This window comes from Neofelis nebulosa, chromosome 8 (genome assembly GCF_028018385.1).
Source record: "Neofelis nebulosa isolate mNeoNeb1 chromosome 8, mNeoNeb1.pri, whole genome shotgun sequence".
NCBI classification, from domain to species: Eukaryota; Metazoa; Chordata; class Mammalia; order Carnivora; family Felidae; genus Neofelis; species Neofelis nebulosa.
This window is the reverse complement of record NC_080789.1, coordinates 29,423,814-29,442,509: the sequence shown is the minus strand read 5'-3', so window position 1 is coordinate 29,442,509 and position 18,696 is coordinate 29,423,814. Positions and strand designations below refer to the sequence as shown.

General features: G+C 40.7%; 1 protein-coding gene and 2 long non-coding RNA genes across 3 annotated transcripts in view; 1 reads left to right on the top strand and 2 right to left on the bottom strand.

Annotated features, from left to right (window-relative positions):
- The window catches only part of LOC131519119 (uncharacterized), a 17,463-nt gene extending 12,725 nt beyond the window's left edge, over positions 1-4,738 (top strand). Inside the window, exons 2-3 of the long non-coding RNA XR_009265473.1 lie at positions 3,551-3,792; positions 4,618-4,738. This is a non-coding gene — a long non-coding RNA (uncharacterized LOC131519119). The remainder of the gene's footprint in view (positions 1-3,550; positions 3,793-4,617) is intronic.
- LOC131519118 (uncharacterized) overlaps positions 1-18,696 on the bottom strand; it is a 22,144-nt gene extending 3,448 nt beyond the window's left edge. The window contains exons 1-3 of the long non-coding RNA XR_009265472.1: positions 18,220-18,696; positions 15,834-15,975; positions 3,079-3,247 (exon numbers count right to left, since the gene is read on the bottom strand). This is a non-coding gene — a long non-coding RNA (uncharacterized LOC131519118). The remainder of the gene's footprint in view (positions 1-3,078; positions 3,248-15,833; positions 15,976-18,219) is intronic.
- Positions 16,468-18,281, bottom strand: CCER1 (coiled-coil glutamate rich protein 1). Its single transcript, XM_058741821.1, has one exon. It carries the CDS (start codon positions 17,847-17,849, stop codon positions 16,620-16,622), a length of 1,230 nt encoding a protein of 409 aa, XP_058597804.1. The 5' UTR covers positions 17,850-18,281; the 3' UTR covers positions 16,468-16,619.

The window sequence follows — 18,696 nt, the reverse complement described above, 5'->3', positions numbered from 1 at the left end:
ATGCTGGGTGTTTCTGCTATTGATATATTTAAAAATCACGTGTTTAATGATAAGATGTTTTTATAATGTTTCATTTTAACAAAATTTGTAATGTCACTCCTCTATCTTATAATCTCTAGGTGAATAATTATACAAAGAAGCCAGTACATGTCCCTGCCTGTTTTACTTTCTCATGGTCAGAAGTGGAAATATTGTAACAGTTTATAGAATACCATTGAAGAATTTTATTAAAAGTCACAATTGTCAAAATCAACAACAACAAAAACAAAAGAAAAAGAAAGGAATCCATACAGAAAGAAAAACCCTTCGATTTGCTATCAATTAATGCTATGGTTTCAAGTTGTGTCAATAACTTGAATAAGACTATTTTTCCTATAATTGACAAAGCTGGTCTATTACTCATTGTATGATTTGTGTTTAAAAGTCAGTTTGGTTTTGGACACAGATCTTTCTAATCTCACTTCGCTTGCAGGAGGGCAATAATAATAGGACTGTGAGGATCCAAAGGAAGAGCGAGGGCTTCCTAAGCTGCCTTCCTCCTCCACATAGTCTTTCCTCTTCCAGGGGAGATCCAAATAAAAACCTAACGAAAGGACAATCATGGGAACCTCAACAGAGCCTCAGAGAATCACCTGGGAGGCTTGTCAAACATGCAGATTCGTTTACCACTTGCAAACCCTCCCAAATCAGAATATCCAAGGTGGATATCCCAGAAACCATATTTTGTAAGATCTCTGCATGATATTCTCGCTTACTCAAGTTTGGGAAGCACACATTCTAACTTCAGAAATAACGTGAACAGGTCACCTGAGTCTAGCCGGTCCTCAGTTTCCTTCTCTGTAAATTGAGGATAATTATAGTCACCTCATAAGATCACTGCGAAGAGTAAATTAGATAAAACCAAGGTGAGACATATGAAGCATGGAATGTTTAGTACTATTTTTAATCATTGTTAGTGACCCTGAGTTCCTGGTCTTCTGGGCTGATGCAACCAAAAACAACAACAACAACAACAACAACAACAAAGGATTTGAGGATATTTTCAAGAAAGCAGGTCAAGTGATAGATGGTGAAATTTAGACATATTACTAATTAAAATGAAGCCAGGAAGGATTTGGCAGAGTGAAAGAAAAATGAGTGTTGGTGGGTCTGAGAGTCTCAGTGAAATCTAAGAAAAATGTGTAGTGGGACTCCATGGAGAGAGCTGGCAGGATGGAGTGTGGAGAAGAAAGTGCGTTTTCTTTCCTCCAGTTTCTAGAATGGAAATTGTGTGTGTGTGTGTGTCTGCGTGTGTATGTATAAAACAGTTGGAAATGTGATAACACTATCAAAAGCACATGACATCAACTACAGAAGTACTAAAACATGAAACACGAGACAATTTGATATGGGACAATTTAAAACCCTGCAGCCCAAATCAAAACCTGCTGTCTACTCCATCGCAAGAAGCCATTCCCTTGCTCGTCCCTAAAAAGTTGTGCTTCTCTTGAAGAGCTGCTCTTCAGGGCTAGAGAACAAAATAAGAGAAGAGAGTTGCCATAGAAAAGGAACATTTAAGATTTTACTGGTCTTGTGGCCCCTGATTACGGCAAGACTGAGATATGACAACAAAATTAAGTGACATGGCGGACACGAAGACAAGTAGGGTGGAGGCCAGGGGCCTGTGAAATAGCTATTATGGCATGGGTTTCCAGCAGAGAGAGGGGGTTTGGCAAGGTTTGGGGTGATGAGGAAGATTGGGCTCTGGAGACGATACAATGATCCCTGCAAGTTGGAGAGTGTATGGGTGCCTGATCGATGAAAAGGAAAAGTGTGGAAGGGCCTTGGTCATGTGCTTGCTGTGGTGCTTACTCACATTAGGCTGAGAGTCATGGTTTACAAGTGGGCAGCATTGCAGAGCAGGAGTTATGCCTCCCACCCTCACGCTGGTCTTCATGAACTTAAGAGAATAAGCAGTGTATGTTCAGGCAGCTTCAAGGGAAGCCGCGTTCCTTGGAGGAGCACCGGATTTAAGACAGAAGGTTCCATGTGAGAAAAGACAGAGATGCTGGGAAGGCCTCCCCTCATGGGGCAGGTGAGCTTCCAGAGTGTGCTCCTAATGCCCTCAAATGGGGCCTTGCTCTCTAACACTCTGTGGACATTGCCTTGAAATTCTTATAATCTTACCTTTCAAGTTGTTTTGTAAATGAAATCTGATGGGACGATGGAGAATGTGTGAGAGCTTAGAACCTCGGCTCACCTATTGTCCTGCCTCCCTGCCTCCCTGGACAAGGCCTCAGCCACCTGCTCCCCGCACCCCACTACCCCTACCGATCAGTGACTGTTGCTGCCCCCACTGAGGGCCTACGTATGGACTTGGGGATGAATAGGGGGTGAGGAATGCAGGCCCCACACCGAAAGTGCTACGGCAGGGTCTGGGCTCCCATGAGGTTCTATACTTGTACCTCACCCAAGGGAACAGGACACTTAAGTATCTTTTTAGGGTACCCGGGTGGCTCAGTCGGTTAAGCATCCAGCACTTGATTTCGGCTCAGGTCATGATCTCACAGTTTGTGAGTTTGAGCCCCACGTCGGGCTCTGTGCTGACAGCGTGGAGCCTGCTTGGGATTCTCTGTCTCCCTCTTTGTCTGCCCTCCTGCTTGTGCTCTCTCTCTTTTTCGAAAATAAGTAAATAAACATTAAGGAACGATTTTTTAAAAACCACTGTGACTGGTTCAGAAAGAGAGCACAGAAGAAAGGAAAGAGCTTCTTCCCCTGCCTTTTCATGCAAGGAGCCCTACGTTCACATTTGCACTTGAGCCCTACAATTTCTGTAACTGGCCCTGACTGGAGGTTTCCAGAGGTAGCAGAGGAAGATCACAGAAGGAGGGCAAAGGAGGGCAGGACGAGAGAGAGGGGACATCAGTGGGACTCTAGGTGAGGGCAGATAGATAAACAAACCGCAGGGGATGATGGGCTTTGCCTTTTGGGCAGTGACCAAGGAGAAGATTGCGAGAGAGATGGAGCTTACCTTGTCAAGGATCCAAATGGAATGCCGGCAGAAGTTTTAGTGTGAGTGTCCTGAACCCCAGTGCTTACCTTTATTGCTCAGGGCACCAATCAGAAAGCTGGGAGGTTCTCATAAGTTGGTTCAATAAATCCTCTCCCGGAAGCTTCCAAGACAAACCACTTCAAATCGAAACTCCTCTTGCTGAATACAGCAGTGTGCTCATGGTGTGTGGGGTCAGGTCCAGGCCAAAGGAAGGCACTAGGGACAGAATTTGAGTCTTACTGTAAACGGCTGGACATAGCCAAAGCTTACGGGGCTTACAAAGGAAAAACAAAAGGCTTTGGGGCCTGGGTTTTCAGTGACCAATTTTAACCCCAAAGAAAGACCTTAACTCCTTTGAGGTTTATCTGTAAAATGGGGATGGTGATCACTTTTGCTTTCTGATGACCCAGGTTTGTTCAAAGTATCAAAGTATATCAAAAATGTGAAAATGCCTTGCAAATAGCTATATAAATATTAATTGGTACTTTAATTCTATATTCTTTTTTTTTTTTTTTTAAGGATTACTGGATCCTACAAATTAGTCTGTGACAGCATTTAGGAGAGAGACACTGGAGTCATGCTTCATCATTGTGAGCCTCACATCTCTGGAAGGTTAAAGCCTTAGGGTGGAGCTCTGAAAATTTTAAACACAAACAGAAGCAGAAGGTGAAGTTCCAAAACAGAAGAAAGCTAAATTTATATATACAAATGGCAAGTGTGGCTGGATGAAGGTCCCGAAAGACATCTATTACACAAAGAAGGTGGGAAAGGAAAGAAAAAGTCCTATCTTTCTGAGTTGTAGAGTACTTTCCACCTCATACATTTATCTACATCAAAGGAGTCTTTTCTGTGTTATTGTCTCTTTCTCTCTCTCTTTTTTTTAATTTAAAAAATTTTTAACGTTTATTTAGTTTTGAAAGAGACAGAGAGAGAGTGAGCAGGGGAGGGGCAGAGAGAGAGGGAGACACAGAATCTGAAGCAGGCTCCAGGCTCTGAGCTGTCAGCACAGAGCCCAAAGTGGGACTCAAACTCACAAACCACGAGATCATGACCAGAGCTGAAGTCAGATGCTTAACCAACTGAGCCACCCTGGCGCCCTGTCTCATTCTCTTTTTGATAGATTATGGGAGGATCTAAAATGGAAGTGGGATTAGCACTATTTACCAACTTTTCCTCATTCATCAATGGAATACCCACAAAAGAGCAATTGTGGATAGTGTGGAAAAAAACAAGTACCAATCTAAAGAGATCAATGAAGCATCACATTAAATAATAATGTCAGGGTTTTAGAAAACAGGTTATAGACAGTCCAGAAACTAAAATCTGAGTAACATGTTTCCGTCACCTCTTAACAAATCAAAATCTTAGCTTAATTCAAACAAATGTGTTTGAAACATCTTTTCTCAAACATGTATTTAGAATTTTAAAGTGGATAATACCCATCTCTTCAATTTGTTAGATTTTGGAGACAGAACTTAAAATCTTATGGTGTCCCAAATCGTAGTTTTTCGTCTTGTGGAGATTAAAATAGTAGCTAGAGTAAGGTGTAAATACTGGGTGCTGATATAGCTCAATTCTCTAATTAGGTGGGTGTGCTGGCGTGGCTTCTTTGAAAATATCGCCACCTAGAGGAAATTATGAATCAAAGCAACATCTGCAATGCACCACGGAGACTGCATAAGAGAAGTATGACATCTGTAAGAAGACAAACAGGTATTTCAGTGAATGAGGTGGGCCACCTAGGAAACGTATTAGGTCGCGGGTCTACTGGTGTATTTTTGCATAATTTAATTAGTTTATATATCTATTTGTATTCCTAAGTAACATTAAAACTGCATATAGCTTTTATTTATGCATTAGGGATTGACTTCTAATTTTTTTGTCCATATCTGGAAATATTTTTAGAAAATAGATATCCTGATATTTGACTACAGGGGTAAAATTTACATTTTGGGAAAATTCTTCAATTTAAAAATAAGCAGTAATTTAATTAATATCCTGAAAATGTTTAAGAGGCTAACATACTAAGGATTTTCTATCTCAAGTCTTAGAAATTAACAAACAAAATTCCTTAAAGTCATTTGTTTCTGAGCATTTATGACTAGGTTCCAAATCATAGCAAGTAGGGCAGGAGGTAAGTTAGTTGGTTGATTCGAATAAAAATGGGATCATTTTCTTTGCTTCAATTTCTGATGTTTTTCAATCATGGCAATTTCTGAAAGCATATTTAACACGAAATATGATCTATGCAGTAATCTTAATATGCTATGTAACAAATACGGGACCTTGAAAGCAACAGATCTTTAAGGTAGCTTTAAATGGATGATTTAGCAGCTCTGAGAGATTTATATCCTGTTTAAAAAAAAAAAAAAAAAAAGCTGCCAACTTCAAAAGTTAACTCTCTTAAAAAGTCCCTAAAGATGATTTTACTTTAAATTGTCTTCTGAAGATAACAATTTTTGGCTAATTGGATTCCTCTGGATTGTCAATTTTCAACGTGTCAAGAATTATGGAGTAGGTAAGAATATAAATAAGGAAAAAACAACTTCATCATAGACTATTTGAAGAAGTTTTATTGTCCTGTGTTTACCCTTGTTAGATCTGTTGCCTATTAACTCATCAATCTTCCCCAATAAATGCTAAGCCCCCTGGAGGCAGAGACTATTTTTTATATGCAGTCATTCCTAGAGTGCCATTTGGTCAGTGTCTGTTCTGATTAATTGATATCCATAGTACAAGTGGTTAAATATTTTGAATATAACCCTTAACTGTATCTATAGCACTTAGAGTAGTCCCTGACATTTGGGAAGAACACAAAACACAATGGGTGAGTGAATGAATGAATGGCATCCCAAATTGGACCTACCGTCTGTTTTAAGTGTATGTTTATTGAATGTATCTCTCCTCCCCACCACACACAAAACCCTTAATTAAGTAATCTGTAGAAGGTCTGATTAACACTTGTAAGGCAAAGACAAACATAAGTCATTCCTATCCTTTTTTAGATTATCACTAGCCTAAGCATAATGGCATACCAAAGGGAACTATTTTGTCATATGAAATTATAAATGTGTATATGTGTATATATGTATACATATACATATACATAATATCTTATATACATATTACAGTATACATATTATAGTATGAATTTACATATAATATATATTTATATATTTGCATATATATATATAATTTTAGGAACGGGTAGTATATTTGATAATGGAATAGAAAAGATTCTTAGGTACATCAAGATGAATCATAAATTAATCTACCTGGATAGGTAAACTTGACGCTTGATCATTGCCTAGGAAAACTATTTAAATTACTGGGCAGCTTACATGTAACATACCTAATATATATTAAATTCAGTGAGCACTGATTTTCTTCTATTTGCAAAGTAGCTGTTATGAGTCTAAACTTTAGTGTTCTATAGTTTTTGTAGAACCATGGTTAAGGAAGATGAACAACCTAAATGCTGAAAATTTCTGTGTTCTAAAACACACTTGACTTCAAGAATTTCAGTAAAATATGTGTGATTCTGTCTTGTGTATGTAGTCTAGACCAATCAGCTTTCTCCCTCCAGCCTCTATCAGCAATGCATCGCCACATTTTGGGAAAAATTTATTGTATTGTATTGTATTGTATTGTATTGTATTGTATTGTATTGTATTGTATTTTTCAGAGAGAGACAGAGGGCGAGTGGAAGAGGGGCAAAGAGAGAGGGAGACAGAATTTGAAGCAGACTCCAGGCTCTGAGCTGTCAGTGTAGAGCCCAACGCAGGGCTTGAACTCACAGACTGTGAGATCATGCCTTGAGCCTAAATCAGATGCCCAACCGACTGAGCCACCCAGGTGCCCCAATGCATCACCACACTTAATCCCCTTCAAATCTTAATGCCGTTCTGCTTCTATGAACTCTCTTTTCCTCCAAGTCAACAGCTTTGCTACAAAGCAGGACAAACTAATCAATTGTTTGATCAATTGATTACTGGACAAACTAATCAATGCTAATACAGTCATTGGGCTTATTCATTGTCAACTCTCTCCTGATAAATGCAGAATCTAGTAGATGGTTTATAAATACATAAATAAATAAAAAATGTCTTAAAGGAGTGGTGAGGCTTAAGGTAGGAAGCTTAAGCTAGAAAAATCATAAACATACCATTGACCAGTGGAAACTATTTTGAAAAAAGAATTTTAACGTACACCAAAATTTAAACTCCCTGTCTCTTGTCATATTTATGACTGGGTCTTATGGTAATGAGTGACAGAGGAATTGTAACATCTTACACAGCATTATTCCTAGTTAAATCCTTCTTTTCTTTCTTTTTTTTAAATGTTTGTTTATTTTTGAGAGACAGAGAGAAGAGCGCGAGCGAGATGGGGGCTGTGGTCAGAGAGAGGAAGACACAGAATCCAAGCAGCCTCCAGGCTCTGAGCTGTCAGCACAGAGCCTGACACGGGGCTCGAACTCACGGACCGTGAGATCATGACCTGAGCCGAAGTCGGACACCCAAATGACTGAGCCACCCAGGCGCCCCAAGTCCGTATTTTCTATTAATTTCATCCACATTTCCTGTTTAAATTCTTGCCTCCTCTCATTCCTGATGTTTTCCTTATGGTGATACTTATTCAGCTCTTACATTTGGACACTTCATTATACCCAAAGCTTTCAAGTGACCTCCTGATATTGGCTACTGCCTGTATTTTTTACACCATATTCTATATTTTTCCTTAACCGTGGCTGCCATGTGGCAGCTCTTGGGCTCCTCCCCTGCCAGCAGCCAGCAATTTTCCATTTCCACCCACTTCCATTAGTGACAGCTGATTTCTAATTTAGAGAATGAAGAATTCTGCAATCAGAACGTGCTTTATACTTTCACCTTAAGAAGAAAGGGGAAAGGGGCCAGGAAACGGCTCTAATGATGTGAGGATTCTAGCACAATTTTGCACACTGTTTCTTTTCTCTCTTTAAAAACTTCTCCTCCCATAAATAATTTATCACAGAACCTTTGGACATCAATTACTGAGACTCAGCATTTTTCCAGGACAGTATTACAATATGCAGTATGACTGCAGAAGTTTGACTTTGAATATCCACTCTGAGTTATGTCCTTGACTAATCTGAGCTGAATTTAAAATTTCATCACACTCCCCTCCATTTCATGGAGTAGAGCAACGATACAAGGAAACAGACTGTGTGGCTTCCAACTTCAGTCACTTGTTAGCTTTGCGACCTTGAGTAAGTTCTTCAGTAGCTGTCAGCTTCAGCTTTCTCCCTGGGAAACTAAACCTATACTCAGGGCACAGGTCCTGGAACAGGGTAGGGACTCAGCCAATGTTAAGTTGAAACGTGGCAAAAAATAAGTTTTTAAATTTCTAAACCTATTTAAATTGTAGAATGATAATTGAACTTAAAATGTATTCTCAGGTGCACTTGAAGAGGAAGATCGTTGCTGTGGGCATTATCTAGGTGGCTCATATTCATGAGCCTGAGTTAAGAGCTTCCTTGTGATTAAAGGACTTTGTGTTCAGTCCCTATACAGGTCTGTTTTGTCCACAAGGATGTGCCTAGTGTATAACACAGAGCTCAGGGTGCGAGAGATGTTGTGCATCTGAAAGTGGTTTTAGTACACTCATCATGAATAAGTCACTGTGCTTCCCTATGAGAGCTACCTAATGATCACAGCTCGTTTCATACATTTCGTTTCATTTTTTTTCAGAATAAATATTTTCAGAATATTAAAAACATTTATTGAGGGCTTTTTATATGTAAGAGTCTGTATTGAAATAGAAAATCAGTTCCTTGCCCTGAGGGATTTTCTAGCCAGAGGAGAACCACAGAAAACCAGCTATAATTTTCAAAGGATAATGGAATTCTCGGTGAATTGAGTACCTGCTCTTTCCAGAGGTGCTCGGAGCAACTGATGCAAGTGTTACTAAGAAAGTTGTATAGGTGGAAACTACTTCTCAGGCTAAGGCAGAGCCAATCCTCAGCACTGACTTATGCTCCCAATAGAAGTGGTTAAGCAGCTGGAAAGAGCTGGAAATGGGACAGTAATAAAAATATTAATTATCCTCTGGATGCCGGACAAACAAATAAGCAGGGTTGTCTCTTTCCCTGACAAGTTGTGCTCTAAGGAGTGGCTGTGATCATTAATAAATGAAATGACGCTCAAGTCCCAGGAGGTAATTGACGATCACAAGTCCTGCATTTAAAACTAGGCCAAAATAATGTACCACTGCATGTCAGAGAAGTGGAATTAAAATAAAAACTTAAATTTTAGAAAAAAAATATAAAAATAAAATAAATAAAACTAGGCCAATGGGCACATAGTTTTATTTTTCAGGATTAAAGTATTAAGCATTATTATTATTTTTTTTTTTTTTTAATTTTTATTTTTGGGACAGAGAGAGACAGAGCATGAACGGGGGAGGGGCAGAGAGAGAGGGAGACACAGAATCGGAAGCAGGCTCCAGGCTCCGAGCCATCAGCCCAGAGCCTGATGCGGGGCTCGAACTCACGGACCGCGAGATCGTGACCTGGCTGAAGTCGGACGCTTAACCGACTGCGCCACCCAGGCGCCCCAAGCATTATTTACTTTAGCAACTGGGAGTTAAAATTTAAGCATCGAAAAATAAATTCAAAATTTGCTAATTGTCTTCTCTGCTGTTGGTTTTAAGTCAAAACAAATATACTGTCAAAAATACATTGCTTGTATTAATTAGGGGTGTAAATCTCAAAAGGAATTCAAAATAGATTTATTATAGTAATATCTTTAGAGAAACTTATTATCAGTATAAAATTAGAAGTATAAAAATAATAATCCATGGAAATCCAAGAATCTTGTGGGTCTGTTTTCCTTCTTTCTTTTACAGTTTGATAGTTTATGTTTATGGCTTAGTTTCATAGGTCAAAAAGATGCTATTGTTAAACACCAAGACAGTTGGCAACACGTTCAAATAAATGATACAGACATCTTAATCAAGTTCTTGGGCCAGCACCTTTAAAATGTTCATTTTCTATGTATTAATATAGTATGTGTACCAGAAAAATGCATCTGTGAATACAACAGGAACGCCATGATCATTAGTTCACATCTAAATGTCCAACCTTTGCCACTAGGTGGCACCTATATATTAATAGTTGCAGAGCATATGTCCCGCGTCAGAAGGCAAAGTTGAGAGTATGTAAGAGAAAGGTAAGTTAGTTTAGCTTCGTTTTGTATTTAAATATTTGTGCTGGTATATACCTTGAGGTGATGGGTTTATTGCAGGAAATAATGTGGAATTCACAGATTTTTTTTCAGAAAAGGAAAACATTATTTTTTTAAAAAGAATAAATAAAAGATGAACATTGACTTTGGAAAATCCACTGGGGGTGGGAAGATGTACATCCACTTAGTCCTGACCTCAGCTTGTCATTTTATATTATCTCTCAGCTCAGTGGAATGTTACAATTGAAAGTTACAACAACAACAAAATATCCAATTATAGATACCAGCATTATAATTTTGCTTTTGGAAGTGCTATTAATAGTAAATGTCGTACGAAGTCTAATTTAATAGTGATTTTTGTCAGAACCGGTAAATTAAATTAACATCAGTAAAAGGTCTCGAATTACTAAAAGTGACGTGCTAAACTTCTAAATCTCTTCACAGGAGAGAATACTCAAATATTTCATGATAATAGAAGTATCAACCATTGTAAAAAAGTCCAAATGCCACATGAAAACTACACAAGATGCTAATATTAATAGTTTCTCTTTAGGAGGAACATAAGACAGAACCTTCAATAATGTTATAGTGTTATGAATGATATCCAGTATCTTAATACACCTACAAAATTACCTACAATTTTTGTGAATATTTTTCTATCATGAAAACATTGATTTCAATTATAGATGAGAAGCAATACAGTCACTAAAACTAAATTTTCTCAGTGAGGTGTTTTTTTCCCACCAAATACGTGTATATTGACACACACATATATAAAATTATTAACCAACAGTGATCGTCATCATATGACTTACATAAGCTGTTAAACTAGTAGTAAGAATTATAACAGAGACAGGAATATCAGTATCTCTTCCTTAGGTGCCATTATTATCAACCCCACATTGAAGACAATATAATCTTTTGTACTCTCCTTGGAACTCAGGTCAAGGTTATTAAAGGAAATTTTGTTCCTACCCAAGGTGTCTTAAATAAGACAATAGAGAGATATGTTCCAATAATACAGTGGGCCTATAACTTTAAACTCCAAACAGAGGACATGAGTCCTGAAACATTTTACTTCTTTGCATTTCAGGCCCTTCATCTGTATAAGGAAAATAAAGCATTAGTTCACACCGTGGCTATGTATTTCAATGTGATAATACATCTTAAGCATCTTGCATATGCTGGGGTGCCTGGGTGGCTTAGTTGGTTAAGTGTCCGACTTCGGCTCACGTCATGATCTCACTGTTTGTGAGTTCGGGCCTTTCATCAGGCTCTGTGCTGACAGCTCAGAGCCTGGAGCCTGTTTCAGATTCTGTGTCTCCCTCTCTCTCTCTTGCCCTCCTCTGTCTCTGTCTCTCAAAAATAAATACACATTAAAAAATTTAAAAAAAAATCTTGCATATGCTTACATGTTTTTTGAAGTATTAAGATCTCTGTTCTGAATTGTGTATGTTTTCCACATAGGTGGCTTGTAGCAGGTATTTAATATTTATTGGAGTTTTCACTGTCTTAGGTGTAGCATAAGACAGAATCTTCTTTTTTAAGCATTACTATGCATGTGTTTTGATTTTGAAAAGATACATTGCCTCTATGAAAAAAGAATGATCCTGACTGGGGAGGGTAGTTCTTAGCACTAGCCATTAGGGTATTAATGTCAGCCATAAGAAGGAAAGAAACATCACTGACCTGGCGTTAGGGGGAGATGATAAAGAACAGAAACTTCTAGCTATATAGATTTGATTTTCGTAGTCCTGCACAACAGTAAGTACAGCTCAAAGTATGTATCTGATTACAATTATCCATGGGGAAACAAGGTAGTTAGTGAATCATTTTGTTACTTACCTTGTAGGGTTTTACATTTACAGTTGCTCTGATTACTAACAAGTGACTTTTAGACACCCCAGGATATGTCGATGGTCTCATCTGTGCATTTATTAAATACTTAGTATTATAAGTAGTAGATATTGGATATCACTGTTCTGAGTGTTTGGTATGTATTGACCCATTTAACCTTCATAATCTCATTTAATCTCGTGAGGCAGATACTACAGATGAGGAGAATGAGAAGCCAAAATTTCAGTAACATGCCTGAGGTCACACAAGTAGTAAATAATAGAAGTTTTGAAGCTACAAAGTGCAGCCTTGATCATTAAATTCCCTTGAGGACTCTCCAATGGCACAAACCCCTCAACCACAAAGCTTCTAGGCCTTCACTGTGCAGGCATATCGTTTAAAGATTGTGCTACAAAGCAGATTCTAACTCAAAAGGTTTGGGTGGAGGCTGGGCATCGATAGTTCTAGCAAGACCACAGGTAGACCCAATGCTGTGTGGTCCATGGACTACACTTTCAATAGCAAGGCACCAAAGCACTACATTTGCACACTATTTTACCAGGAGCCAAAACCGAATTTCAAGGGCAGATTCGTTCATTCTTAGTTTAGTGATAACAACTAAAATATCTAGATATCTCAGTCCAACAGAACTGCAGTGAGATGACACTTCATGAGCCTACTTAATGAACGTAAACTGATCTCATGTTCAGAAATCGACATGATTTTTATGATTAGATGTAGGTTAGCGTCTAATTAATGGTGATGCAGTCTACACTGTACTTCTTAAATATTGGGTTATTTGATCTCCACAGTAGACTTGAGCAGTAATGGAGTACGACAAGTACCTTTGAGGAAACAGACCCAAGGAAAGTGGCTACTTAGGCACTCTTAGGCAGCAGTGACCACACACAAAGGCCCAAACTCTTCTCTTCCCTCAACTGACCTTGATGTCTGGCCATGTTCCATTAACTGATTAAATGTAAATAGATGCAAATACAGAGTAAATGGATACAGAACAACGATAGTACCTGAAACAGGTAAGAGGCAGCCACATTCTGATTTTGCTTTAAATACACAGATAACCAAGGCCAAAGGAATTTGGAAGCATGAATATTGAGTAATTTTCTATTGTTATTCCATTAATATAAATGTAGCTAACTATGAACAACATAGCTGCATATATAATTTTCTTATGCTGTTAAAATCAAAATTAAAGCTGTTTTCTTAGTCCTATTCACTCCCTTGCCCCGAGACCACCTATGAGATGATATTTGTATCATTTCCTTCCCAGACTCTGTAGGTTTGGTGTAGCCATCAGGAAACTGGTTATTTCACCTTTCGTGTTAATTGTAATGGAACTAAATCTGTTGGAATTACTTTTTTCATAAGCAGATGTTAAAAATTTTATGAAACCATACTCAGAATTCAGAGTTGATCTCTAAATGTCAAACGTATTTACCATCCTTAGAAGACTAATATTTTCACAGAAAAAAAAATCCCTTTGAGTTACTCTGGAGATGAAGTAATGATGATAAATCAAGAAATGCTGTCAGTCTCTAGGAAAGGAAAATACCGGAATCTCTATATTTAAAAACATTTGCGAATAGACAGCAAAGATTCTTATCAAGCCTAGGCCTTCTAAACATATCTGCGATTTATAATGTTATCTTTCTTATCATTGGCAAGGGAAATAATACCTCCACTCTTGAGAGAATTGACTAAATGGCACCTCTTTATCACCGTGTTCACGCATCGAGTTTGAAACGACTTTAAGAATGATAGACTTACTTTGGAAAATTGTATTTTCTTCGAGTGTACACTTAACTGTAAAACTAAAGACTAGATTTATTCTGAGTTCTTACTGATATTACTGAATCATCAAGTTGTACTGAACAAGCTGCGTAGAGGTTCTCCATGAGAATTGAGAACTACAGTGCTCCAAGCATGCTAAGCAACAACCCCTAGGATCCTGTCATTACATGGGAGTGGATGGGGAGAAGTCTGAGAAATGTAATGGTGGGGTATACTGGGGGCGGGGGGACTATCCCTCTTTCCTCCCAGCATGATTTAATTATTTCATATTAGCCTTTAGGATTAGAAAAGGGGCCATCACAACCTGGCTAATAAAACAAGAGTTCCCATAGAGAATCATCAGGTACTAATCATTTTCGTCATTAATTTTTGCTGGTGTCTATTTCAGAAGATATGGGTTGCACAGAAATTAATAGATAACATAGCTTCTGCCTACCTCTGTCACTGTTCATTGGCTGCTCCTTCAGGACATTCTCGTATTTCTGTCCTCAGTCCCTTAAAGGCACCAGGCTCCTCCCAGCTCTCTGCCTTTACACTCATGGTTCCCCCTGCCCACAGTAAACATCCCCTTGGAAACCCCTGTGATACATACTTTGCTAGTGATGCATTTCCTTGGCATTGCTTGAAGAGTGACTAATTTGTCTAACTCCTCATTTAATGTGTCTTTTCTCCTAAACCATAAGCAACACGAGAGTACTGATTTTGTTTATTCACCATTGTATCCTTATCAGGATTTACATTGCTTGGCCCCTAGGAGTGTTTTGAACAAAAGTTTGCGAAGTGGAGGAAATTCTTGAGGTTTACATCCTTTACAATGGCTAACGAAGAATGCCGCACGCCTGTGGAGTCAATTATGTGTTAAATTTTTTAACGTAAAAGTAGAATCTTTTGTAATAATAAACTGATAATTGTCCAGATGTGATAATGAAGAAATGAAATCCTAAATCCTTAATGAGAACATATTTATGACCCAGTGAATATTGTAATGTCTTGGACAAAGTATTCTATGAGCTTTGATTTGCAAGAATTTGTGGGTCAGTATCAGGAGCAGAACTCTTGATTTCCCCCTACAAATACATATTAGAATAGTAACAGTAATATGGCTGGCTGGCTATTTTTAAACTCCTTTATAGGTCACTCAGAAGCTGTATCTTGTGAAAAGTAATGATTTTTTAGAGTATTATTAAATGTTTGGTTATTCATTGCTACAGTTTGGAGGGTTGTCATTTTAAGATTCCTATAGTGTGTCGTTTCTTCTGTTCATCCTGTTGACAGCTGAAGTATTGCTGAATAGATTTCTGACATTAAATAATAAGTGAAAAGCCGAGGACTATCATTTAACACTTCAATTATTTTATTTTTCAAGAGCTTAAGCTTATCACCCCCAAAGCTATGTATGCTGGGATATGAATAAAATTCAACATCCATGTAAGATACCACCATACAGTCTTCTCTTCATCAAATAAATACTAAATTGTGGTTCAAACTGGAGGTATAGTTTGTCAAAAAAAAAATGTCATTTTTGAGAAAGCAGGTTCAAATTCTTCATCTAGGGATATTCTGGAATATGCCTTCGGTGGAACCTTTTATTAAGTTATTGGAATTAAGTGCCCAGAAGGAAATGTGTTACTACTTCCTAAAAATGTTTGAATAAAAGCTATTACTCTGAATAATGTATTCTTTCCAGGTAATTGCTTAGACCTTAAAAACCTAGCTCACATAGGCTTGCACTTACTCGTCTTTGTTTTCCTGTCCTTTGTAAGGAAGACAAACTGGGAAAGAAATAAAACATTCCACCCCCAATAGGCCAATAATCCTTTAAAAAAATCCATTGTGCAAAAACTATTTTTTCTGGTTCCTGTGAACTTATGACAAGGAATATATCCAGGAACAAGGCTCCAAAACCTAAGCTATGTTCCATTGCTGGCCGTTACCTTGGATTTTAACTAGATGTACAAGTTGACTTCTGACCATGGGGAATCCTCTCCATGCATGGATTTATGGATTGTTGAGGCCATGGCAGATAACCAGTTCCACAGAAGCAACTCCATGTTCTTCTGAGGAAGATCCATAGCGCTGCGGAACAAGGAATATAAGTGAGCGATGCCACAAGACACTGCAAATGGGGTCATCAAAATACAACCCTCAAAAATGAACTCTGAAGGTGGAGAATCTACAAGGAAAAATAGTTTTTGAAATATAGACATTTTTAAATGGTTTCAGTATTAAGAGCACTGATAGACGTTCACTAGCCATGGCATGTGCTTCTTAAACATGTAACAGCCAAAATATCTGTTGATTCCAAGTTTATTAAGTAGACAGTTGAATAAATTTGTTAAAAAAAAAAAACCTTTCAGCATTGCCAGAATTAAGAAAAAAGAAAGAAAGAAAGAAAGAAAAAGAAAGAAAGAAAGAAAGAAAGAAAGAAAGAAACCTCCAGTGTCTAGAAAGGAAAACACCAAAAGAAACTATTCAAACTGCAGTAATAAAATATTTGGCCTTTAATCATTTCCAATTAAATTATATTTGAAAGCTCCCCTCCCCCACCCAGAGTCATACACAAACACACCAATTTTTCAATGTTTTATAATGGTCAAAGGAGGGCTTTACATAGATATGTTTATTAATGGAACCCACTTTTTAAATTAGGTTTTAATAAGTTGCTAATGCAGTTTAGCCTCAAATCAGTTCCATCTCATTCTCAATCCCTTTCCTGATGTCTAACAGTTAATGTCGTCTAACATGAAGAGAGCTTCCTGCGGCATTTTGGGAATTACCTGCGTGGGGCTTAAATAAGTACAGTTTATAAAGTTCTCTCTCTCTTCCTCAGCGCCCACTAGGAACGATAAAGGCATTTCCAGAGGTAAGTGATTCTCTTCCTCCCTCTGCTCCTCCCCTTCCACCCCTTCCTCCTCCTCTTCTATTTCCTCGTCTTCTTCCTCTTCCGCCTCTTCCTCCTCCTCTTCTTCCTCCTCCTCCTCTTCCTCTTCCTCCTCCCCCTCATCCACACAGTCCGCCTCTTGGACCTCCTCTTCGTCTTCGGCCTCTGCCTCCTCCTCCTCCTCCTCCTCCTCCTCGCTCTCCTCTTCCTTCCCCTCACACTCCTCATCATACTCCTCATTTTTCTCCTCGTCGTCGTCCTCCTCCTCCCCCAGCTGTGCTGTCGGAGACTGGTCCGGAGGGAAGACCAGAGGCGGGCTCTGCGCAAAGCTGTACAAAGTTTCCCGCAGCTCCGCGGCTTCTTCGCCGCCGCTGGGGGGCGCGTCGTTCCAGGAGGGGCCCTCGGGGGAGGCCGGGCCGCGCGCCTGGGCCTGCTGCGCCCGCAGCGCCTCCTGCTGGCGCTCCAGCTTCTCCTGCTGCCGCATGTCCTCGTAGATCTGATTCATGATGAACTGGGTGGTGTTCCGCGGCGCCCGCATGCCGGGTGCCCGCCACCCGTACAGGTTGACCGGCCGGAGCAGCGTGCTCAGATCCACGGGCGGGCTCCTGGGGAAGGAGCGGCGAGGGTGGCGGCGCAGGCCGCGGCCCCTGCGGCCCCAGCGCTTCTTCCTGCCCGGGGGCCTGGCCCAGCGCGGGCTCCAGGGCCCGCGCCAGCAGGAGCAGCAGCAGAGGCAGAGCGGCTGCAGCCCGTATACCCGGATCACTTGCACTCGGCCTGGAGGCCTCCAGCATCCCTCTGGAGGTGGGCGCCAGGGCCCTCCCCAGCGCCCCCAGTTAGAGTACACCTCCCAGTGGGGCCGTCGGGGTGGTTGGAACCAGGGGCCCGGACCGTGCTGTTGCTTCCTGGGGGGCTCATACTCAGACTTGGGACCAGAGCGGTAGCGCCGCTTGTTTATTGGAGCTCCCCTGCGCCTTCGGTGCCAGGAAGACCAGGTGCCTAACGGGGCCGAGGATGCCCAGCCGCCGCCCAGGTTCAGAGGGTCCTCCCTTTTGTGGAGAGTCTGGGTCATCGTTCAGGGAGCTCCGGGAGGTCTAAATGGAAGCGTCCTGGTAGCGGTCAAGTTTGGCCAGATCCGAAGAGCTGAAGAGCCTCGTTAGTCCGCTCAGCACCACGTGCCTGCTCCTAGGATCACGCCTTTCTCTCCAAGAGGACTCCTCTTCTCCCTCTTCTCCGCTTGCTTGATCGCTCTTCCTTCGTAATCTCTTCGCACCCGAGTTGTCTTGCCCAGGTGGGTTGGGCGGGACTGGGGCTGGGTAAGGATGGTGGGGGAGGAAGGTGTTGGTGGGCGACGCACAGCGAGACCCGCTCCCGGGTCCCACACACACCCGCCTCGGCAGAGGCGCGGGCTGGGAACCGGGGAGGCAAGGGTTGCGCGTTACCTTGCAGCTCACTCCCAACCCAGGTGCTTCACCGTCGCAGTCCTGGTGGGACTGAGGGGCCGAGGGCAGAGGCAGCCTTTAAATACCGGCCGGAGCCGCCGCGTGCCCACCGCGTCCTTGGTTGCCCAGGGTGATAGCCAATTGGGGCCGAGGTCGTTCCCCTTGTGGTGGAGGGGGATTCCGGGTGGAACGAGGTGCCCTGTGAAGGTTCGCAGAGGGCTTGTGACGCAGTTTTTGAAGGAGGGAAAGAGGGCCCTAGGCTGGGGTTGTGCTCAACTCTGATAATATTTGATACCTTTGTACCTCCTGGACGTGGGAGCATATGGAAGCTGGACCGTTAGCCGAACCTCTTGGAAGGGGGGCAGGGCGGTGGGGGCTTGTACATTGGAAAACTTATAAAGGGAAAGTGCCTAGAGTCAGAAAACTGGGCCCCATTCCTTCCTTTATGCCTGTGCACACTCTTCTAACTCTTGAGAG

What these genes read in the sequence shown, in the direction of transcription:
- CCER1 (XM_058741821.1), bottom strand. Translation starts at nt 17,849, where the DNA reads ATGACCCAGACTCTCCACAAAAGGGAGGACCCTCTGAACCTGGGCGGC.